We start from the raw sequence: 24,825 nt of genomic DNA on the forward strand, positions 1-24,825 counted from the left end.
AAATCGTCCAACCTGGGCTGACCCTCTAATATACTTATTCATAATCATGTCCATCCTCGTCGCACCCAGCACATATCTTAACATCTTTAACTCTGACACGTCCAGCTCTGACTCCTGCCTTTTTGTCAATGCCACTGTCTCCAGCCCATATAACATAGCTGGTCTCACTACCTCTTGTAGACCTTCCATTTCACTCTTACTGGTACTCCTCACAAATCACTCCTGATACTCTTCTTCACCCACTGCATCCTGCCTGTTGTCTCTTCTTCACCTCTCTTCCACACTTGCCAGTGCTCTGAACTGTTGATCCCAAGTATTTAAACTTATCCACCTTCGCCAACTCTACTCCCTGCATCCTCACCATTCCTCTATCCTCCCCTCTAATTCACACACATATATTCTGTCTTAGTCCTGCTAACCTTCATTTCTCTCCTCTTTAGAGCATATCTCCACCTGTCCAGGGTCTCCTCAACCTGCTCCCTACTCTCACTACAGATCACAATGACATCTGCAAACATCATAGTCCATGGGAACTCCTGTCTGATCTCGTCTGTCAGTGTCCATCACCATTGCAAATAAAAAAGGGCTGCAAGCTGATCCTTGATGTAATTCCACCTCCACCTTAAATGCATCTGTCACTCCCACCTCAGACCTCAACGCTGTCACACTACCCTCGTACATATCCTGTACCACTCTTACATACTTCTCTGCCACTCCCGACGTCCTCTTACAATACCACAACTCCTCTCTGGTCACCCTGTCATATGCTTTCTCTAAGTCCACAAAGACACAATGCAACTCCTTCTGACCTTCTTCGTACTTCTCCATCAACACTGTCATGCTATGCCATGTTATGCTGAACAGTACTAAATTTTACTAAACTTAAAAGTTTACACAGTACTAAATTCTACTGAATCTGTATCTGCTCTAAGCTTTTCGGTGCACAAGGTATTTAATCTATATTGCAGCTTTACAGGTTTCACTTTTATGGACCATTCTAGAGAGAACTTTTGCTTTCTAGGGTATGAGGGTGAAGACTCATTTCAGTTTTAAACTGTGATCTAAAGAGATTGTCTGTACTAGATAAGAGAATGTCAGAGCTGTTTGGAAAATTGATGGATATATTCAGTGTGTTTATGTGGAAGGGAGGCAAATGTTTGATAACGTTAATAGAAGAATGATGATCCAGAGGGAAGCAGAATGTAAGAAAGTACAGATGATGGTGGTGAGTCTTGATGCAGAGAAAGCATTGAACAGAGTAAGTTGAGATTGTGAGTAGGGCAGTTGAAGCAGTTGCATTCTCTAATTGAGTAATAAGGTTAATTAAGAGGATGTATGAAGGACTGGAGGCAAGAATTAAAGTGGGAGGGTTCCTGTTCAATTTGTTTTGAAGAGATGAGCAAGGCAGGGGATCCTATGCTTTATATTTAGAGCCACTGTGTCAGAAAATGCAGTTTATAGTTTGTTCACAGGGAATTACCATGTTGGCAGTACGCGCCCTAAGAGTTGCTCAAGATTTTGGGAACTTGTGTGGGCAGTGACCCAAGTCTATTGCTGCAAAAAAGTCCTATATTGCACAGTTTATAAAAAAGGGATTGTCTGGATCTATCATTATCATTGTTCCCTTTTACTCCGTCCTTATTAAACCAGTCATTGAATATAATGACCCCTTTGGCATGTATCTGTCCAGACATATGCAACAACTTGACCGCCCAACGAGATACCTTACTAAAAGGATACAAGGCCTAAACAACATGCCCTACATGGAGCAACTCAAAACCCTGTCACTATACTCTGTATCCTACAGACTGCAAATAGGTGACGTGTGTGTCTACAAGGCATTCTGTGACCCATTACTGATGGTTTTACTGCACATCAACAAGTCAAATGGCATCAGAAATATTTGGTCTTGGGATCTAAACCTCTTCTGCAACATTAACAGAATAGTTTGGAGGGACAGGTATATTTAGCAGAGGACACCGCTGCTATGGAATGGACTCCACATCACCATAAACCAAAGTTCATCCCTGTTCATTTTCAAGTGCAGCTTAGATCTGTAGATGTGAAACAAACTTTTCCCCAGGACTGTCCCCTGAACTACTTATGGACAGAGGTGGTTCCTAAATGCTTTATCCCATGCATGGGTCCCCTCAAATTGTCTGTGGTATGATCCTGGTTATTCTCATTAAGGCTAATATACAATTATCAGCCATGGGAAGGGTAAGGCCAGTCTATAACCAAAAGTGTTGTGGAAGATTTTGAGATCATTTCAAGTCATTTTGGAATATAAAATTCATGAAGATAAAACAGGTTACAGCAATATGTTGTGTAACCACACATGAATTGGTTCAGCAATACCCATATTTATAGGGATACAAGTTTAAATATTTAGGTTTATGACTTGAACATGTTTACGTTATGGTCTATTAAGATATTCTGAAAGAGACTAAACAAATGGTAATACAAAGTCTGAGAAACTGGAAACTCCTGATTGTGGCTAGCAAGATACACGCAGTGAAAATGTTTAGTCCCTTTAATTTTGTAGACAACTTAGGCATATTTTTCCAACCAGAGAAGTTGAGGACATTGATAGAGTTGAAGGAATTTATTTGGGAGGGGAAGAGGGCAAGAGTTGTGCAGTTAAGGCTGTTGTATGATACAAGCAGAAGGTGGAAAAAATGATGATGATGATGAAGCATGCAGGAGTTTGATAAATAAGAGAGTATGGTTTTGGATGTAGGTCCTTAAATAAAATAACACCAGCTATACAGACTATTATATTCATAAAGCAGCAGAAAGCATTAAGAACTAAGCCAACATGGGAATGGAGAAAGGAAGCTTTTCCATTCGGGATAACTGCAAGCAGGGATATTGAACATTGCCATTAATGATTTGGAATTTGCTGCAGAAAATTAGCAAATGGACCAAGGTATTGGGAGCAAATTAACTAAAGAGGAAAAGGTGATAATGTGGTATGTGGCCAAAAAAAAGTTTGGGCTGCAGGCTAGAGACTGCCTTGTCTCTGTCTCTCTCTCGGATTAATTATGTGAGTGTAGGTAAAAAGAAAGGTATTAGGGGAGTGTTAAATGTAAGATGGTAGAGGTTGTAGTTATCTAGAACAGGAGCTATGTGTAGAAACTAAATAATATGGCATACAGAATACTGCATCTTAAGTGTAAGAATCAATCCGAGGTGGTTAGGAAAGGCTGGGAACAGAAACTGGAAAACAATGCATTAAGGAGCAATGCAAGGACATCTGTATGGCTTCAAGCATGCAACAAGGTTCAGAATGTTATTTTTGCTAGGAAGTATTTGCATGGGAATTTGTATACCCCAAACAAACTTCAGATCATTTTTGCTCATGTAGACAGCAAATGCTGGAGGTGTGATGGGAAAGAGAGAAAGGTAGTTAGCAACATTTTTGTAGTACAACTAGTTGGGAGATTTTAAAAACTCTCTACAGAGTACTTTGTCATAAATGTTGGAGCAGCAAATGATTGTTCTGAGGTAGGACACAGGATCTGAATTGCCATCCTTCTAGCAGTCCAAAGTCCTTCTGTCCTTTTTCACTGCTGCAGCCAGTCATGGTGGTTCTGTTAATCAGTTTGCTGACTGCTGGCAGAGGTAACTGTTCTGATGATGCTTTCAGCAACTTCCTCCTCTCATCCTGGAGTCTAATTCAGCCATCTCCATAGCTGTACATACTGCCACCTCAGCTTTATCCCCCGTCAGGTCAGTGGTACCTTCTTATGCAGAAACATGCATTTACCCCTTTCTGCTGGTGACCATGTTTGTCCTCACCTCTCATGTCTTTACATGGTCCCAAGATCAGTTTCACTGTAGTGTGGTCTCACTTTTCAAGATACCCTTGGTGACTGTATCTTAAGTTATCAAAATCCTTTTTTTCCTCTCCCTTTACTTTCTGCCCATTGTCCCTGTGTTGTTATCTGCAACCGTTCCCTGTCAGGTCAATAATCCCAGTCCCTCCCCAACATCTGTGCTGGTTGGTTAACTCTCTGTAAGACCTTGCACTCGTCTCACAAAGCCCCTCCAGTCTTTTGTCCCTTTCTTATCTATCTGACTTGTGTCTTGAGTTCTCTTTCTTGTCCATTTGCCTTCTGCTGTTGTGGTGATTGGTCCTGCATGGCTACCACTTGCTGTGCCTCCCCTTCATCATTTGTTATTGCTCTTTGTACTTGTCCTTCTAGCTTGGCTTCCTTCTTTTCTCTCCCTGTCATGACTGCATCTCCCACTTTCTCCATTTTTACTTTGTGTGCAACACCACTTGCATGTAGTCCTTATGACCTCTGCCTACATTCTTTTGTTCCCCACCCCCATACACCTTTTCTCACACTATCCTTTCTTTTGTCTTCCTGTTGCCTGCATTCCAGTGCTACTGTGAGCTTTCTGACAGAAATATTCATTTCAGTAACTCTTCTTTCATAGCCCTCCTGTATTTTTCTCCAGAGTTCCCAGATTCTCCTCCAGACCCTTTTCTGCTATCCCAAAAGTCCTTTACGCCAAAAATCACTCATGTCTTTTCTACCTTTTTGTCCACCTGTTTCACATCCTTTGTATGCTGTCTCATTCTTCCATCCCTCACTTGTTTCCTTTCCCTCTTCTGCTTTGAGACATTTTTATCACAACCTTTATTGTTGAGTTTGACATTTGATTACTTGGAAAGTCTGACTGTGTAGAAGCCAATTTTCAGCAGATGCCCAGGGAGAAAAGCTCCAAATTATTACAAAACAGTTTAAGAGCAATAATTTTACAATCTTAGAAAAATGAAACGGAAACAACTGCAGTTTAAACCAAATTAGACATCATAAAATCAGTAAGAGTCTTTACAAAATATGTGGCAATCATTTAATATTTAGAGAGAATGTTTAGACAGTTTGTAGAGAAATTAAAGGTAAGTTAGTCTAATACAAAGAAAAATTGCAATGTAAAGTGAGGGAAAAACAGGCTTATGGTATATTAGAGAGTCAGGTAAGAGAACTGGATAGCAGTAAGTAAGTGAAGAAGGGAGAGTAAGGAAGTATAAGGAATGAAAAGGTACTTGTTTGGATTTAAGGATATAGTTTTATCCTGCTTTTGAACAAGAACAAAGCCAGTTTTACCTAGAAGTCATTGTTTTGAAAAATAGGAGCAAGGCTGTAGACCTGATGGATACAGGTAAGGAGTTCCAGGCCTTAGCACCTTAGAGTTTTAAGTTTGTTTTACGCCTGCTGTGTTTGCAGTTTGCTGTGACTCAAAACAGATCTGGTGATGAACATGACCGAAAATGGAACTGAACATTTCCTAACATCTTTTTATTTTTCTCTTCTTTGCATGAACTTGCAGATAAACAGAAAACATTGTCCAGGACAGTGAATTGCCTGAAGCAGAACATTACTGACTGTCATTCCAAAACCGTACCTCCATTTGTAAAACAGAGGTGAGGCATTTACTTTATTCAGTAAGATACCAAGAATTTTTAACTGTTAAAGGAAAGCAGCCAGTATGCAAACTGCTGTTTTTAGTTTGTAAATTAGAAGTGCAGTTTTTTAGACCTGGGATTGTGAGTTTCATATTCATCTCCTTTAGGACTAAGGCAGATAGAACTTAGTCCAGCATCTAAAGATTTCTGTGGCAACCTGACCCCTCCCCTTTTACCATTTTGCTGTACGACTAAAGGACCCTTCTCTGAATATCTTTTGCTGTGCATAAGTTACAGCTGTGTCTGAAACACACACACACACACACATACACGTACCATTTTTATTTTCATAGTTTTACAGATATTTTTAGGGGCTGTTTCTTGAGATTTTCAAATGGTTCTCGGGTACCATTTTTATTTTCATATTTTTAGAAATATTTTTAGGGGGGGTGTTTCTTAAAATGTTCAATGGATTTATATAATTTAGTCCCCTGATCACTTAGGCTTTTACTTTAGGGTCAGTATATATTTGTGTGTGTCTGTGTCTGTCTATGTGTGTGTGTGTGTGTGTGTGTGTGTGTGTGTGCGTTTCGTTACATTTTCCATTTACTTTTTGGATCATTTCTGTGCAAATGCTAGTAGTTTCCTTGATGCACTGTTTAGTGAGGGTCATTAAAAATTGGGCCTGTTGGACATAAAGTAATCTTTCTTGTACTTGTAATTCTTGAGACCTGGAATGTTTCTTTTTGGTGGCTTTTTCCAAAGTGATTTCAGACTGTGCTTTTTCTTTTTCCTTTGTGGTACTTTTTTTGTTGAACAGAAACGGCACAATGTTTTATAAATTTAGCCTGCTGATTTGAGTAGGGCCTATGACTGTTTCAGTTAACATAGTAGGTTGTAAAGGCCATAGACTTTGACCTCAGGTTGAATGTTGAGTTTCAGGATAGTGTCAGTTGACCCTTTTCGACCCAAGGTTTATCTTGATCGATCAGTCTCCCGTCTTGCCCATGCTTATGACCTTAAGACTTACTACCCCAGTAAGGTTTTTAAGGCCCTTCTTGCATCTGACCTGTATCAGTGTTGAGGGTTAATCATGTTAACACTGGTGTCTTAGCCAAGACCAGGTGATGTGCTTGATTCAATATTGATCGATTGAGGTCAGACTTGATGTTTGTAATGTCTTCAAGCTTCTGATCTTAACTGATTGGAGTTCTCTGTTTGGGGTTGGAAATTTTAACCTTGCTGCAAGGTTTGAGTCTTCTGGCATCCTTTGTGGAAACTCAAGGGTTTGTATCTACCCACACCTCATCTTTTCTTGCAAAACTTCTTTCCCCTCTCGTGTTCTATCTGGAAGTGGAATTTACTAATGCAGGTCAGCTTGTGTAGAACATTTCACTATAGTTTTCTTTCCTGGCTATGCAAGGACTTGCCTTGTTTTCATTTTATTTAAGAGCTTCCATCCTTCTCCTTCAGAATGTAGAAAGAACTTATTCGTGGATTTGTTTGAATTTCTTATTCAACTTTCCACCTCCTCTCCCGTTTTTTAACCATGTGTCTGTGTGTATACATAATACATATAAATGTTTACATGCTCCCTAGAGCCAGGACTGGGACCTGTGGGCTTTTACCTGAGATGGTTAGCTAACTCTTTGCTAGACTATCTTCACCATTGTTATGCACTGCTGGTGGATGGCATCTCTGCAAGCACTAATTTAGTAGTTGAGACATTCTGAATTTTTACCTGTTTCACCCCAAAAAAACCTGTACAGAGCTTTTATTAAAATTAACCTGCGTCTTCGTTAAGGAAGGTGGCTACTTTTCCATAGAGAGAGCTGTCTGTCTGTGTGTTTGCCATCTTCTGGCTTTTTACATAGACTAAATTTCTTTACTCTGTAATGTTGGTAGTAATACTAAAAGATAATTTTCCAGCATGTTATTCAGTGATTTGTGTATACAAACAGTACCCGTTACCCTTTCAGTTTCTGTAGTTGTTTTTGCCTCCCCTCTATCTAGCTAGGAGTGAATTTTCCTTCTAGGTACCTGATTGATCACATGTACTTTAGAGGAATTTTATGTAAATGAAAGGTGTATTCTTATTAGATCATCCTTATGTCTGGCATTATGTAAGGGACCTTCTGTCTAACATATTGCTCTTCCAAACTTCTCCTTTTTTGCTAGACCATTTTGTTTTTGGCAGTTCACTTCGTAGGTAGTACACATTATTAAACATGGTTACATGGACACACACAGTGGGCATCAGAGCCACAACCACCAGATCAAAGTAGCCTGTTATGATGACTGTAGAGAAAATTCTGATGAAATTCAATGACTTGGGCATCTGTCACTGCCTACATTTAAAAAAAAAAAAAAACTACCAGTGAATGGAATATACTAGACATCGTTTGTGTTCTTGAAGAAATTACTTTTGCTTCAAGTCATGTTTCGCCACCATATGGGGTGTAAAAGTTAATTTGTTGCTAGATAATTCTGGCAAACTGTAATCCAAGCCAATGCACAGAAGATTAATTACAGATTATATGGAGGTAAAACTGTTAAATATGTAAAACTAACTGGGGTGATGTTTTCAGTGGAAAAATGCATATGGAATGTGGAAAGTTTTGAAAGAGAAACTGAGTGCCAAAAATGAAAAAAAATGTTTAACATCAGGATCTAGGCATACAGTGTCAGGGGATACATTTCCCTAAGTACAAAATACCTAATTAAGGTGAGAGTCAAAAAATAAGAATTTGGGTCCCAAGGGGGCTAAGGCTTCCATGGCTAAAAACCCAGTACCTTCTGAGAGGGACTCAAGAGCACTAGACAGGTGGGGGAAAAAGGTTTACACCTCAGCCACATTAGCTATGAGAGCACTTAATTGTCAATTTCATATGCTTAAGTATCAGCAATTTCTAATCTCTCAGTTAAAACAAAAGATAACCTCCCTCCCTCAACAGTCTGAATTGAAAGAAGTACAGGATTTGTTGCACGCCACCGAGCAGGTGGGCAAACATACCTTACAATGTGGGTTTGATTCTTTGGAGGCCTCCTGCAGAGCAGCTGTCACTGGATCAGTTATACGTAGGCATGCCTGGTTAAAGGAACAAAGTCTCCCTGATCATGTTAAAGCAAAACTACTAGATGCACCCTTGCAGCAGGATGTTCTTTTTGGAGTTAAAGCAGAAGAAGTTTTAAAGAAAATGGAAGATAAGGAGAAATCAATGCAGACAGTCAAAGATTTCCTACAGGTACAACCCCCTCACTTCAGCAGAAACTGGCCAACAAAAAATTGGTCCTTTCCAGCCACTGACAGACCTCAGAGGGGTAAATACAGGCGCCCAAGGGGCAGAGGACAACCACAAGCCCAGTATAAACCTCGCCAATGGGGCACTCCAACCCAGAAGGGAGGAGAAGACAGGTCTCAACCCACTAGAAGGCAAACTCAATGACTTGCACCTCAGCTTGCCAAACAAAACTCTTTTGTCAGCCCCCTTGGGTGGAAAACTAGCACTTTTTGCAGACAACTGGCACATGGTCACAAAGGACAAATGGGTCCTAGACATAATTTTACGAGGATACAGATTCCACTTTCATACCTTGCCAATGAAAAATGGAATGCCAAACCTGCCACAAAATCAAAGGACAGAGGCTCAAAAACAAATTACAGCTCTCATGGCTATGAGAGCCATTCAACGGATACCGACTCAAGAGCAAGGCCAAGGATTTTACTCAAGGCTCTTTCTAGTACCCAGAAAGGACTATGCTTGGAGACCAATTCTGGACCTTTCAATTCTAAACACTTACAAGTCCCAAAATTCAAGATGATAACACTACAGCAGCTGCTTCCCATGTTGGGCAAGGAAGCATGGCTGGTAACATTGGACCTCAAGGAAGCATACCTGCATGTCCCTATCAGACAAAGTTGCAGAAGATACCTCCGTTTCATTGCAGGTTCAACCCATTATCAATTCTCTGCACTGCCCTTTGGCTTATCTACTGCACCCAGAGTTTTCACAAAATGCCTGACACCAGTAATTGCATACTGCAGACAAAGAGGAATTCAAATATATCCATACCTGGACGACTGCCTCATCCAAGCAGAAAGAAAAGACATTCTCTTACATCATCTGGCTTTTGTGAAGCATCTACTAAATTTGTCTGGGGTACACAGTAAATGAAAAGAAGTCGAAACTAGTACCCTCACAAAAAATGACATTCCTGGGTGCCAGCTTGGACACAGTGGCCCAGAAGGCTTATCTTACACCAGACAAGCAACTACAACTGACTCAATATTTCAAGACAATGGCAACAAAGACCCAATTAACTGCAAGAAAAATTCTGCAGGCTTTGGGCTTCATGGCATCTTGCATTCTGATAATACCATTTGCAAAACTGCATATGAGGAAATTACAGTGGTACCTAAAAAGTGTATAGTCTCAACACAGCCACAGCTTGGACACAGTGATATCTCTCATTCCCTGCCTTCAACAGGAATTTCTATGGTGGTCACAGGCATGTCACCTCAGTAAGGGTCAGCCTTTCACCTTGCCCCCAACCAGGCAAACTATCACAACAGATGCTTCAGACTATGTCTGGGGGGCACACATGACAGGGCAATGCATTCAAGGCCTATGGACTGCAGAACAAAGAAAACTGCACATAAATCCAAAAGAGATGCTAGCTGTACAGAAAGCTCTGACAGCCTTCAAGGATCTACTATATCCAGGACAACTTGCAATAAAGACGGACAACACCACAGTAATGTGGTACATAAACAAACAATTCCTACCCTCTTTGCAGGCAAGCAATAATCTTATGGAACACAGCTCTGGCCTACCAAGTCCAGTTACAAGCTCAATTCCTGCCAGGACAGAAAAACATATTGGCAGTCGACCTAAGCAGAAACATCAAAGATCCCCACGAGTGGAAACTAGACCCACAAATATTTACAATTATAACTCAAAAATGGGGCCTTCCGAATATAGACCTGTTTGCCAGTCCTCAAAACTACCAACTCACAAAATTTTGTACAAGGACATTTCACCATCAAGCTTGGAAAGTAGACGCTCTCTCCTTCAGTTGGAAAAACCTGACAGCATATGCCTTTCCTCCATTACCTCTTCTCACAAAGGTTCTTTTGAAGGTCAAAAAGGAGAAACCTCGACTGATTCTCATAGCCCCAGACTGGCCACACCAGCACTGGTACCCGCTATTGAAGAATATGGCTCACAGCCCACCATGGATATTGCCTCAAATACCTCATTTGCTCACGCAGCAAAACAAACAGATTCTACACAGCCAGCTAAAAACCTTAAACCTGGCTGCATGGCAAATCTATTAAACATCCAACCAGCCCCTCTTTCACAAGCAGTTCTGGATGTTATTTTGGAAGCCAAGAGGCCAAGCACCAGGAAGGCTTACTCGGACAAATGGAAAAGGATTTCTGCCTGGAACCAAGCTAAAGGCCAAGACACAACTCAGCCTCATGTGCCTCACATTCTGCAGTATTTAGCTGAGATGTTGCACAAAGGACTTTCCTTCTCCTCAATTAAAATCCATGCTTCAGCTATTTCAGCTCACTACGACACGAATCCACCTTTATTTTCACATCCTCTTCTAAGGCAGTTCCTCAGAGGGGCAAAAAACATTAGACCACCTAGAAGAGCTCCTACACCAACATGGGACCTCAACTTTGTTCTGGAAAAACTAACGTTACCTCCCTTTGAACCAGCTTTCTCTGCAGACCTTCAGTTCCTATCTTGGAAGACTGCCCTGCTCCTGGCAATAACTTCTGCTAGGAGAGTCTCAGAATTACAGGCACTAATGGCAGTGGAACCTTTCCTCATTTTTCATTAAGACAGAGTTCCTCTACGAACTAATCCTTCCTTCATGCCTAAGGTGGTTTCCAGTGTAGCCTTAAATCAAACCATCCACCTACCCACTTTCTTTCCCCAATCCACAGAACAAAGGTGAGAGACTCCTGCATTCCTTGGACATTCACAGGCAGCTTCATTACTACTTGGACAAAACTAAGGCTTTCAGAAAAGCTGACCAGCTCTTTGTATCCTATGCTACAGCTTCTCAAGGGAGGGCTATATCCAAACAAACCATTTCTAAATGGATAGGCCATTGTATACGGTTCTGTTATACCCATCATAGGAAACCAGTTCCTCCTACCATTAGATCCCACTCTACCAGGGCAACAGCCACCTCTACAGCCTTTCTCAGAGGGGTTCCTACCAATGAAATTTTAGAAGCTGCAACTTGGACTTCTGTACACACTTTCACCAAACACTATCACTTACCTCTTTATTCTAAGTCCAGGGCGGGCTTCGCCACTGCAGTTCTGCAGGGCCTCATTGCCTCCTCTAACCCACTATGATACCTCCACCCTACCTTAGCTTTGGGACTCAACCCAAGTGTGATGACTGCAGCAGGGTAACACGATGAACATAGTACAGTTTTGTACCTACCATAAATGTAGATGTTTGAGTGTTCACCCTGCTGCAGTCCAGGTCACCCTCCCTCCAACCCCTCTGATCTACTGGCTAAATCTCTGCTATGCCTTACTGATGTATTTGCTTATAGCTGAAGGGATTTTGTGTTTGTACAGTGTTCACACCATTTGGTACTAATTTTGATCACCTTTTTGGGGGCACCTGACATCTGGGGCAAGAAAAACTGAAGAAAATGGCGTCGGTTGCAATATATGTACCCCTGGCGCATTGACGTCAGGGATGAGGTGACAGCAACCGACGTCGGACCAAGACATTGGAAATCCGGCCGACTGCGGGACCGCCTGACGACAGGATAACCCAAGTGTGATGACTGCAGCAGGGTGAACACTCGAACATCTACATTTATGGTAGGTACTGTACTTTTCTTCTCCTAAATCCAGATACCTACCTATTTCAGATAGCTTTACTGTTTAGCTCTCTTCATTCTTGCCTACAAAATCCTCCACAAGTACCATTGCTTTTGCCTTGGATCCTGTCTACAAATTAAACGTTCCTACTGTGCACTCAGAAAGCAAGGTAACAACGTCCTTGTACTAGTCAGATATTTACTCTATCTGATATTCTCAGAAAGAAACTCCAGCAGAATTGATTCCTTCCTTATCAGTGTTGCAATATTATTTACTCCTGGGATATCCTGCCAAAGATTGCTGAATGTCCAACCAGCATACCAAAGTCTTTACATCTTCTGGTCACCACATGTCAGACGCAAGTCCTATGTGCAAGGTGTAAGGTACATACGTGACATATGATCACCTAATCCTCAGAGCTACTTTGCCACCAATCTGAAAGCTACATTGGAATTTGGTCTGCAAACTGTTCACTGAGTTAGTTCCACTATTGAGCCTTCTACAGATAAGTGTCCCATTGGGGTCTCTTCCTTTCTTTTTTCTAACTATTACCTTAGTTTACGTGTCATCCAAGAAGTGAAAACGTGTGCGGGAATGCAAATTTCTCAAAGATGGACGTGAATAGTGCCATTTTGCATGGTTGCTACCCATGACCATATGTAGTGAGAGATTTATTCAGTGTTTGTCCCATAGACATTCTGTAGTTATCTGGCATCTCTTTCCATTTACTTGGAGAACCAGCTTTTGTCTCCGGGTACCATGGCTGAATCTGTCCACCACAGCATTCAACCACTGTTCAAAAAGAAAGGCAAAAAAAATGCAAACTGATCCTACTGGTGTCTAGCCTCTACCAGATGTCTCTATCTAGTTAGCTGAAAAACCCAAGGACTGTACAGTGCCATTTTCATCTTCCCCTGCCACAACCCAGTTGGAGGCAGACATGGAGCTGCCTACCTGCACATCTACTGAGGCTGTGTCTGTCAGAGGCAGATGTGGAGGGGGTGGACCACTGATAATTATTTTTGTGGGGATTCCCTAAATACTTAGTGAAGATGTGCCTGGTACCTTCATTGAATCTAGGCAGGGGCCTTGACCTAGATTTGTTAAAGCTGATATTCCTTTTAAAAAGCAGAAGACTAAGCATGTGGCCCCTGTAGTCAAGGGTCCACACAAAAATGGCAGGATTTGACTCCAGAACTTTTCAGGTCTCTTAAGGCTCGTAAGCCTCCCAGGGATTTATCTGTTCTTGCTTCTGTTCCTTGGTGTTCTACTCCTTCTAAAGGCCCTAGGGACTGATTCCTCTGTTGCAAAGTTAAACTTTCTAGTGAAGATTCCTTAGATGTTCATTGTGCATACAGCTGCAGTCATAACAGATGGGTTCTCCTGCTGTCAGGCGGGTCCTCGGTCGGCCGAATTCCAAAGTCTAGGTCCGGCGCCGGTTGTCGTCGCTTCTTCCCTGACGTCAGTGCGACAGGGGTATAAAAGAACCAGCAGACGCCATTTTCTTCAGTCTTTCTTGCCGCGCGGTGCCCGAAGCAGAAGGAGTTCGCAAGTGCCGGTCGGCCAGCTCCTGAGATTACGAAAAATTTGGAAAACCGAAGTCTTCTTAAAAGCTAAGTACCCGTTGAAACTCTTCTTGCCTCAGACCGATGTCAGACAAAGTTAATAATTGTATTTCTTGTGGGAAGCAAATACCGCATAAGGATTTCCATTCCCTCTGTATACCTTGTTTAGGCCCAGACCACGATGTCTCGGTCTGTCACTGTTGTGCTACATTCAACAAACGCACTATTAAGCGTCGGGCGGAGTTCGCCCAGCATTTTTTTGGGAAAGCATTTAACTATACCATGTCGTCGGATACTCCGACACCGGTTTTGTCTAAAAAACGCAAAGACAAGGACCGACACTCGAGGTCTGCGGCCTCTACCGACACCACGCCAAAGCCGACTACATGTGGTCCGGTTCTCAGTGAGGCGCCCAAGCAGCCCCTGACTACCGATGACACATCTTTGGCGGTGTCTCCTGTACCCGAGGTCGCAGGCTCCTCGCCCACACCCTGACTACAGATACCGAAGCCACTCTTGGCGTTGAAACACAGAATGTGGACAGGTCCACCTCCACTCAAGGTGTCTTCAGACCTTCCTCTTCTTTCTCCATCAAGGCTTTCACCAAGTCTAAAGCAACCATGCACCCTAAGAGACCAGTTACACAGGGCCCATCTCCAGGCCCCATGCCTAAGAGACAGATGCTTAAAATGGCTGAGGATTTAATTACTCTAATCAGAGGTTCCCAGCCACCTCCGGACAAAAGGCCCAGAGTGGAGGAAGATTCCCCCTCCTCTGATCAGGGATCCATTATTTCAGAACACTCTGATGATCAGGAACAGGCTTACTCCCCTTTTGAAGACTCTGATGCAGAGGAGTCTATTCCTTCTGTATCCCCCCCTGAGGATTTCTCATTTGGGGAAACTTTGCATACCTTAAGGGAACACTTCCACTGGGAAGGCCAGGATTATTCAGATTCCAAGAAAAGGCTCAGGGAATTTCTTTTGTTACCCCAGCACAGGCCTCTGGCTATACCTCCTGTCTTGGACTTCCTAGATGATGTTTACTCGGAGGCCTGCCTTAACCCGGACTCTCTACCTCCAGCTCCAGTTAAGCCTGACAGGTACTACAGGGTTCCTGACTCGCACCAATTTCTTTACAAAAGCCATGCTGCTGACCTAGAAACCATCTCACAGGGACCCAAGGGAGTTAAGGCTTCCATTGCCTTCCGAGAGAGATTCCAGATCCTTAGAAAGGTGGGGAAAAAAGGTATATACCTCGGCTACCTTAACCATGAGGGCCTTAAACTGTCAGTTTCATATGCTAAAATACCAACAGTTTCTGTTATCTCAATTGAAAAGTAAAATGTCACAACCTGAACAACCAGACTTGAAGGAGTTGCAGGATTTGATGCATAGTGCAGAACAAGTGGGTAAACATACCTTACAATGTGGTTTTGATGCTCTAGAGGCCTCATGTAGAGCTGCTGTTACAGGCTCAGTTATACGCAGGCATACTTGGCTCAAGGAACAAACCTTGCCTGATCACGTCAAAGCTAAATTACTAGACGCTAAATTACTAGACGCCCCCCTTCAAAAGGATGTACTATTTGGGGCAAATGCTGAGGAAGTATTACGAAAAATGGAGGAAAAAGCTAAATCAATGCAAACTGTGAAAAAATTTCTGCAGGTTCAACCCCCACGTTTTAGTAGAAATTGGCCTTCCAAAAACTGGTCCTTTCCTGCCACGGACAGACCCCAAAGAGGCAGATACAGGCGCCCGAGGGGCAGAGGACAACCACAAGGATCGTACAGGCAGACAATGGCAAGCTCCTACACAAAGAGGTGGTGAAGACAACTCACAATCTTTCAGAAAGCAAACCCAATGACTTTTTAACCTTGTAGGCCAACCAGGTTACAAATGGCAGCCCCCTTAGGAGAAAAGCTGGCACTATTCTCAAAAAATTGGCATGTTGTCACAAAGGACAAATGGATCCTGGACATTATAAACAGAGGCTACAAATTCCACTTTCATACCCTTCCAAAAATGAGAGGCATGCCAAAACTGCCACACAATCAAAGGGCAGAGGCACAAAAGCAAATTTCAGATATTATAAACATGAAAGCTATTCAAGAGGTACCTACACACGAACAAGGTCAAGGTTTTTATTCCAGGCTATTTCTGGTGCCAAGTAAGGGAAAAGATTGGAGACCTATTTTGGATCTTTCCATCCTAAACACATTCCTACTGCACCAAAATTCAAGATGCTCACTCTACAGCAACTTCTTCCCATGCTGGGCAAGGAGTCTTGGCTGGTAACATTGGACCTCAAGGAGGCATACCTGCATGTCCCAATCAGACAAAATTGCAGAAGATACCTCAGATTTCTTGCAGGTTCAACCCATTATCAATTCTCTGCATTGCCCTTTGGCTTATCTACTGCGCCCAGAGTATTCACGAAATGCCTGGCATCAGTAATTGCCTACTGCAGACTTCTAGGGATACAAATATACCCTTATTTGGACGACTGCCTGATCCAAGCGGATAGCAAGCACATTCTTTTGAAACATCTGGCTTATATAATAATGTTATTGGACTCTCTGGGATACAAAGTCAACAAAGAGAAATCAAGGCTAATACCCTCTCGAAATATAATTTTCCTGGGTGCCAAATTGGACACAAACACCCAGATGGCCTACCTCACGTCAGAGAAGCAGGGGCAACTAATTCAATATTTCAGAACACTAGCAAATTGCACCAGGCTGACTGCAAGGAAAATCCTGCAGGCTCTGGGATTCATGGCATCTTGCATCTTGCTAATCCCATGTGCAAAGCTGCATATGAGAAAACTACAATGGTACCTAAAAAACATATGGTCTCAACACAGCCACAGTTTGGAAACAATAATACCACTACTTCCATGTCTGCAAAAGGAATTTCTGTGGTGGGCTCAAGCATGTCAAGCAAACACAGGCCTTCCATTCAGCAAGCCTCAAGCAAATCAAGTCATCACAACAGACGCCTCGGACTACGCCTGGGGGGCACACATGACAGACCGGTGCATTCAGGGCAAATGGTCCCAAAAAGAAAAGCACCTTCACATCAATCAAAAAGAAATGCTAGCAGTAATAAATGCTATTATAGCTTTCAAGGACCTTCTACAACCAGGTCAACTATTGATAAGAACGGACAACACCACAGTTATGTGGTACATAAACAAGCAGGGAGGAACACATTCCTATCCCCTATGCAGACTGGCCATATCACTTTGGAACATGGCCATGGACTTACAAATGGAACTACAAGCACAGTACTTGCCAGGCAAGGAAAACACGCTGGCAGACAACCTAAGCAGGAATATGACAGATCCACACGAATGGATGTTGCATCCAAAAGTTTTTACAGAAATAATCCAAGAATGGGGAAGGCCAGACATAGATCTCTTTGCCTCCCACAAAAATCATCAATTGACAAAATTCTGCTCGAGGACTTTCCACCCAAAGGCCTGGAGAGTGGACGCTCTCTCTTTCAACTGGACATCAATGACAGTTTATGCCTTCCCGCCTCTTCCTCTGCTGCCCAAAGTCCTATTGAAGACCAGAGCAGACAGACCAAAGATGATCCTCATTGCTCCGGACTGGCCAAGGCAACACTGGTACCCACTCCTGAGGAGCCTGACTCATTCCCCTCCATGGACCCTGCCTCTGATACCTCTTCTTCTGACTCAGTACAGCTTCAAAACTCTTCACAGTCAGCTAAAAACACTCAATCTAGCCTCATGGAAGATTCCTTAACATCACAGCAGGCCCTACTCTCCAAAGAGGTGCAGGATGTCATTTTGGAGGCCAGAAGACCATCAACTAGAAAAGCTTACTCCGCAAAATGGAAACGTTTTTGTGTCTGGAATGAGAAAAAGGGCCAGAACCCTGGAAAACTGAATTTACCTCAAATACTACAATATTTGGCTGAACTGCTAAACAATGGACTTTCGTTCTCCTCCATCAAAATCCATGCCTCAGCCATTTCTGCAGAATACAACACTGATCCTCCTTTATTCTCTCACCCTCTTTTAAGACAGTTCCTCAGAGGGGCTAAGAATTTAAGACCTCCAAGGAAACAACCAATACCTGCTTGGGATCTAAATTTCATTCTGGAAAAACTGACTTTGCCTCCTTTTGAGCCAGCTGCTTCATCAGATTTGCAATATTTGTCCTGGAAAACAGCTTTCCTTCTGGCTATCACTTCAGCTCGTAGAGTTTCAGAACTACAGGCCCTCATGGCTGTCCAGCCTTTTATCATCTTTCATCAGGACAGAGTTTCATTACGAACCAACCCTTCCTTTATGCCTAAAGTGGTATCCAGGGTAGCTTTAAATCAGGCCATACATTTACCTACCTTTTATCCCAATCCTCAAAACAAAGGGGAGAGATTACTACATTCCTTGGACATCCACAGGCAACTGCGTTATTATTTGGACAGAACAAAGCCTTTCAGAAAATCAGAACAGCTCTTTGTGGCCTATGCGGTAGGAGCTCCAGGAAAGCCAATTTCCAAGCAGACAATCTCAAAATGGATAGCCCACTGCATACGCTTTTGCTATTCCTTTCATGGCACAACTGTTCCTACAGGCATTAGAACTCATTCCACCAGGGCCACAGCCACCTCTGCAGCCTTCCTCAGAGGAGTTCCTACCAAGGATATCTTGGAAGCAGCCACTTGGAGTTCTGTGCATACCTCCAAGCACTACAACCTACCATTATACTCCAAATCTAGAGCAGGCTTTGCCACTGCAGTCTTTGCAGGGCATTTTGGCTCCTCCTAGTTCCACCTAGTGCCTACCACCCCTTTCTTAGCTTTGGGATTCTACCCATCTGTTATGACTGCAGCTGTATGCACGATGAACATAGTACAGTTTTGTACCTACCATAAATGTAGATGTTCGAGTGCTAATACAGCTGCAGTCCAGGTTTCCCTCCCTCCTTCCCCTGTAGGGGTATTCTTTTATGGTGTATTTGCTTGCAACTACTGTTTTTTGATTATATTGCACTGCATTACTTCATAATTTTATGTATTGCCTTCCTTCTGGGGGCACCTGACATCTGGGGCAAGAAAAACTGAAGAAAATTGCGTCGGCTGGTTCTTTTATACCCCTGTCCTACTGACGTCAGGGAAGAAGCGACGACAACTGACGCCGGACCTAGACTTTGGAATTCGGCCGACCGAGGACCCGCCTGACGGCAGGAGAACCCATCTGTTATGACTGCAGCTGTATTAGCACTCGAACATCTACATTTATGGTAGGTACGAAACTGTACTTTTCCTCCTCTCAGATACTCTTCCCTTTCCTTGGGGTCTGAGGAAAAGACGGACTTTTTCTTGACTCTATTATGGAGGAATTGTCTTTTGGGAATATGGTGGCTCATATGATAGAACACTTTGAATGGGACTATTCCTAGTTTTCTGATGTTGAAAAAAGGTACTATGAGCCCTTGTAGAAGATTCTTCTTGGTCTTCTCCAGTCCCTTCAGTGCTAGCTGCCCTCCTGGATGCCTTCACTGCAGCTTCTCAGGCCCCTGATTCTCATTCTCCTGCTCCTAAGAAACCGAACAGGTTCTCTAAACCTTCTGTGACTCAACAGTTTATACATATAAAAGCTTTTCGGATCCTACCTTTATTTCTGTAGCAACTGGATAAACCTTCCAAGTTGCTGGCTACTACTAAGCTTTTTACCTTCTGATAAAGACGACCATGCCAAGGACGGGTTTGGTAAAGAAGTATATATTTCTGACACCTTTAACCTTCAGGGCCATTAAGTTACCAGACCCATATGACTAGGCACGTCCTGGCTCTTCTTTCCCAACATGGGGACATTCTGGCTAATTGGCCTGGCTTGGGGAGGGTAAGACGTCTGCCATTTTCCTTTTGAAGGTACAGGTTTTTATTCTAGGAAGTTTCTGCTTCTCAGGAAGTCATGGAGGCGCATTTTAGATGTGTCTTTTGTTAACACCTTTCTCATGGTTCCTACTTTCAGGATGTTGTCTCTTACACTTTTCCCCTCAGCAGCTTCCTCAAGCCTTTGTGGTCCTAGATGTGAAGGATGCTTAACTCTACATTCCTGTTCATCCTCTCTAAAGGAGACTTTTATGTTTCTCTCTTTTTGTTCCACTCATCAGTTCTCTGTTGTGCCCTTTGGTCTCTACTGAATGCATGGCCGTTGTGGTAGCTTTCCACAGACTTCATAGAATTCAAATAGTCCCATATTTGGATGACCTTTTGATTCAAACCCCCCTTTCAGCAGTTCTTGCTTTAGGATCTACACTTCACTGTGCTGCTTCTGTGTAGTGGGATTCACAATCAGTCTCAAAATGTCTGTTTACTCCCTCTCAGAACCAAAACCTTTCTGGGTTGCAGAATTCAGACCATTCCATTGTTGGCTTGTCTCCCAGCTCCCTGGGGACCTCTCTTTGACTGCTTATTTCCGGACTCCTCTTCCAGTCTTTCCTGCAAGGTCATCTCTCTGAGCTCTGTGGTACACACCATCCACCATTCTCATGGTTCCGTTTGCCAAACTCCACATGAGGAAATTTCACTGGTATTGCAAGACTGTTTAGTTCCAGTACTGCCACACTCTGGAGTATCTGGTTCCTCTCTTAAGCTCCAGCTGTTCTGGTGGATTCACCAGATTTCCCTGAATCCAGGTTTGTCTTTTCAGGTATTCCTTATGCTGGAGCTGTTAATGGATGCTTCTGATCAAGTTTGGGGAATGTCCTCCAACAACCTAAAAGTCCGTGGTCTTTGGTCCCATCAACAACTAGCAGATGATGTCAGTATAAATGAGATAAGAGCTCTACTTATAGCTCTCCAGGCTTTTCACTCCATTTGTGTTCCAGGTCCTATAAAGGATTTTATAGACAAACCACAGTCATGTGGTGCATCAGCAGTCAAGGGAACACAGAATCTTACCTTCTTTGCAGGCTGGCTTTTGAGGCTTGGGATTTTGAAGCCCACCATCACTTGGTTCTTCAGGCAGTCTACATTCATTCAGAGCACAATCTGGTGACAGACTTGTTTGAGTAGGTCCAGGGCATCCTTTCGAATGAATACTTCATAGTGTTACTTTTGGACATTTTAAATCAGTGGAGTACTCCTCAGGTAGATTTTACCTTGCCACTGAACAGACATCATTCCCAGTTCTTTTCCAGAGTGCCAAGTCCTTTGGCTTTGAAAGTGGATCCCGTGTCTTTTTTGGGAAGGGGTTCTTTGTGTACATATATCTCCCACCTTCACTACTACCAAAGGTCCTGCACAAAATCATGCGGGAATGCCCACAATCTTGCTAGTGACTCTGTTTTTGGCCTTCGCAGCTCTGGTTCACCTTCTTTTTCATCTGGCCAGGGGCAAACACAAGTTAACTCACAGGTTTTGACTCCTTTTAGGCACCAGTTGTCTGAGGATATGATTTGGCTTTTCAGGAGGACAGAAAACCCACTACTAGATGGTCATGTGACTAAATGGAAGATATTTTATTTTTGGTTCATCAAGAATGACCTGGACTCTCTTTCTGTGGGAGTTCCTATGGTCTTGTCTTATTTGTGTGAGTTGCTCAATTTTGGTTTGGCATATTCATCTGTTAAAAGTACATTTGTCAACCATTTCTTCTTGCCTCCCTCTGAATCCACCATTGACTTTTAGTTTTGAAGTCAAACAGTTTTTAAAGGTATCATTCATATTCAGCCTCCAAGAAAGTCTTTTCCTCCTCCTTGGGACCTTAATTTTGTTCTTGAGAAATTGACCAAGTTCCCTTTTGAGCATGCAGATTCTTCTTCTGTACAATGTTCTGCTTTGTAGAAGTAACAACCACCGACAATACAGTCTTCTAAGAGAGTGTTGGAACTGCAAGCAGTCATAACGGTTCCAGTATTTTTGGTTTTTACAGGGACAAGGGTGTCTCTTAATACCAATCATTCTTTTATGCCCAAGATGGTTAATGATTTTTTTCTTCCCCTTCTCCACTGCGTCCACAGCTTTCCGTTTCCTTTCATGCCAGGAAATGGATTTTGGTGGTGTCCAAGCAAACCATCTTCTTCTGGATTTCTAAGGCAATTTCTTTTTGCTGTTCTATTCATGGCAAGCAGCTTTTCTTTTTCTGTTTGTACTCATTCTACCAGGATAGCAGCGTCTCCTCATCCTTTTTTCAAGAGTCTGGATACTGGATATATCTTGGAAGCTGCTACTTGGTCTTTTGTTCACACTTTCACCAAACATTGCAAGATGGATGTAATTTCTAGAGTCGGGGGGGGGGGGTGCCTTTCCAGGGCCATCTTTCATGCATTTTTCAAGAGCTCTTTGGTGGCTACCTCTTCACATGTAGCTTTTGTACTCTCCCAGGAGTAAAGAATGCTGCAGCAGTGATGAGCAAGGACATAGTACAGTTGTGCAAGATCTTACCGTAACAGTAGATGTCTTACTTCTCATTGTTGGTGTATTCTGTCCCTCCTACCCCCTGTTATGTTCTATTTTCCTACAGGTCGAGGGGTCTGTCATTTATCCTCTACTACTACTTCCCTTCCTGGATGTGTGAGTTATTCCTTCCTTGTGAGGTTGCTGCTGTTCTGGAGCACTTCCGTTCTGAGGATTAGGTGTTTGTATGCCACACACACACCTTATGCCTTGCACATAGGACAAGCATCTGACAGATGTAAAGGCTTTGATATGTGAAATGAATGTTCGGTTATCATTGTCAGGAGAAACCAAGAGTAAAGAATGCTGCAACAGTGAGAAGTAGAACATCTGCTGTTCTGGTAAGATCGTACAGAACTGTACTTTCCTGCAAATTGGAACAGGATCTCACTAGAAATTAGATGACTTAATAATCTAATGTCATAGTAATGGAAGCTCCTTGACCACTTAAAGGAAATGTACAAATGAAAGGCTAGTCTGGGCACTAGACCCCTACCATATTTACCCACACCATTAACTTAAAAGCCATTTTCAAGCAGTCTCAAATCTCCTAAGTTTGTCTTGTGCCTTATGCAACATCCCTTTCACTCCCACTCTAACCTCTTTTCCTAGGTTCTCCTCTCAGCTACTCCACATATTTTCTATCTTGCAAGCTATATTTAAGTTTCATAGATGTGCATTAGACTCATGATTGCTGGGGCCTTTTTAAGCCTACCCATGCATCCCAAATCTCTGAAGTTGTGGAACTCTTGGCAAGTGTAACCAGGTGCTTGGCAGATGAAACATTTACAGGCTGCCTTTATCCATTAGAGGCCATAGGTGCCAAGCCAGGAATGAATTTCCCGTTTCCCATCCAGTTTTCTAAGTTGCACTTGAATTGGGTTAGGAGGAACATTACTTTACACGGACAGTGATCCTGTTCCAGAGAAGGGGTAGTTTCTGGGACACACACAGGTCTCTCCAGCAGGTCCTGTTTATATCACAGGCAAGGTTTTAAGTCTTTAGACTGGGCAAGTCTGGTGATTATTTTGTGAATATGCAGGAGATCCATCAGAGCGGGTCTGATGATGTCTTGTATGCCAGGTATAGATCTCTTCTCAACAGCCTGTAAGAAACAAAATACATGGATAGGGCTTTGAAGACCGTCTGTATAGGACATATTTATAGGATCATAGGAAGTTACTAGGCTATTGGCCCTGAGGCCCTTTCAAGCCTAGCCAAGAATTTAGCCCATGTTCCAACAAGTCAGCACCCTATGCCACTGTCCAGCAGGGACATAGGTGGAATCCCAGGGGTGTATTTTCTGTTCCCCCAGCCAGTTATCCAGGTTGCGCTTAAAAAGGTTTAATGAGGTACTCTGCTTTACACAGAGAGGGAGTCTATTCCACAAAAGGGGGGAGTCTCTGGGACAGAAATCTGTCCTGACAACGTCCTATTAATTTATTTACATATATATTTTCCAGCATAAAAATGGTTAAAATGCTTAGGGCATTATTCTAGTGTTTCATTGGTCTAAAAGTTTTGAATTTGCTGATGTCATGTATAAATTGAGTGTTTTTTTATTTAAATACTTTTATCTGTGGAAGTTTGGAGATTGTTCTAAATGAAAGCACTTACAATAAATGGTTTTATCTTGATTCAACTTGTTTGACTGAGCTACATTTTCCAGTACTGGTTTATTCCATTTTGTTTTCTGCTGTGCTGGCTTTTTAGTGAGGTTCCTGGTTTGTTGGTGTTTTATACAGTTCATGGTTTCTGGCAGTGCAGAGGAGAACAATGGAGGGATTTCCCTGTCTGAATTTTGTCAGTTGAGAGACTCTGTAAACTATTTGACTTTTTTGGTTCAACAACTGGTTCCAAAATCTAGTGCAGAGTCTGCTAATGTGGATGTGTGTACTCAGTTTCTCAATACACCTGTTTGATTGAGAAATCATGAAGGGAATTCTGCTACTAGTTCTACAAGTGAACTGTTTCCACCAGGGCAGCCTGTTACAGCCTTTACAAATGGGTCATTGCCACCTGGGCAGCCTGGGACTGGATCATCTTGATTGGCCATGAATCTGCATGAAGAGAGGCAAGTTGCTTTTTCCCTGGATACTTGGCTTCGTGGGTTGTATCCTCTGCCAGTTTAGTGGAAGGTAATGGCACAGTTTTAGACACATATTTACAGGACTTCAAAAATAAGCTTACCATTTATCATAAATTGCAGCAGGAAGATATTTTAAAGAATGTCTAAAATTACAACAGGTGCCAAAAGGTCTTCGGACCTGGAAGTTCCCTACTGGTCTGATTCCACATCCCCTTTTACGTCAGGAATTGTCATATTTGACCGTCACGGATGTGAACTTATGGAACTGTTAAACATAACAGTTCCACCATGGAAAATCTGTATTCTGAGATCAAAGAATTGGATAAAAAAATAACTAGCAATGACTTCTTTGGGACTTCAAAATTTAAATATGAAGGTATTTTCAAGGATATTGACAACTTGTGTAATCCCTTAGTCCATCGTAAAAAGAAGAAATTAGAAAGGGACCGTT

General features: G+C 42.6%; 1 protein-coding gene across 3 annotated transcripts in view; it reads left to right on the plus strand.

The window, feature by feature from the left end:
- The window catches only part of LOC122793043 (sentrin-specific protease 2-like), a 1,342,091-nt gene that overhangs the window by 188,303 nt on the left and 1,128,963 nt on the right, over positions 1-24,825 (plus strand). For all 3 annotated transcript variants that reach the window (XM_044060712.1, XM_044060713.1, XM_044060715.1), the window contains one exon: positions 5,344-5,437. In XM_044060712.1, the coding sequence (XP_043916647.1) occupies positions 5,344-5,437 (94 nt within the window). The remainder of the gene's footprint in view (positions 1-5,343; positions 5,438-24,825) is intronic.

Source organism: Protopterus annectens, chromosome 2.part0 (genome assembly GCF_019279795.1).
Source record: "Protopterus annectens isolate FY-2018-M chromosome 2.part0, PAN1.0, whole genome shotgun sequence".
Lineage (NCBI taxonomy): Eukaryota > Metazoa > Chordata > Ceratodontiformes > Protopteridae > Protopterus > Protopterus annectens.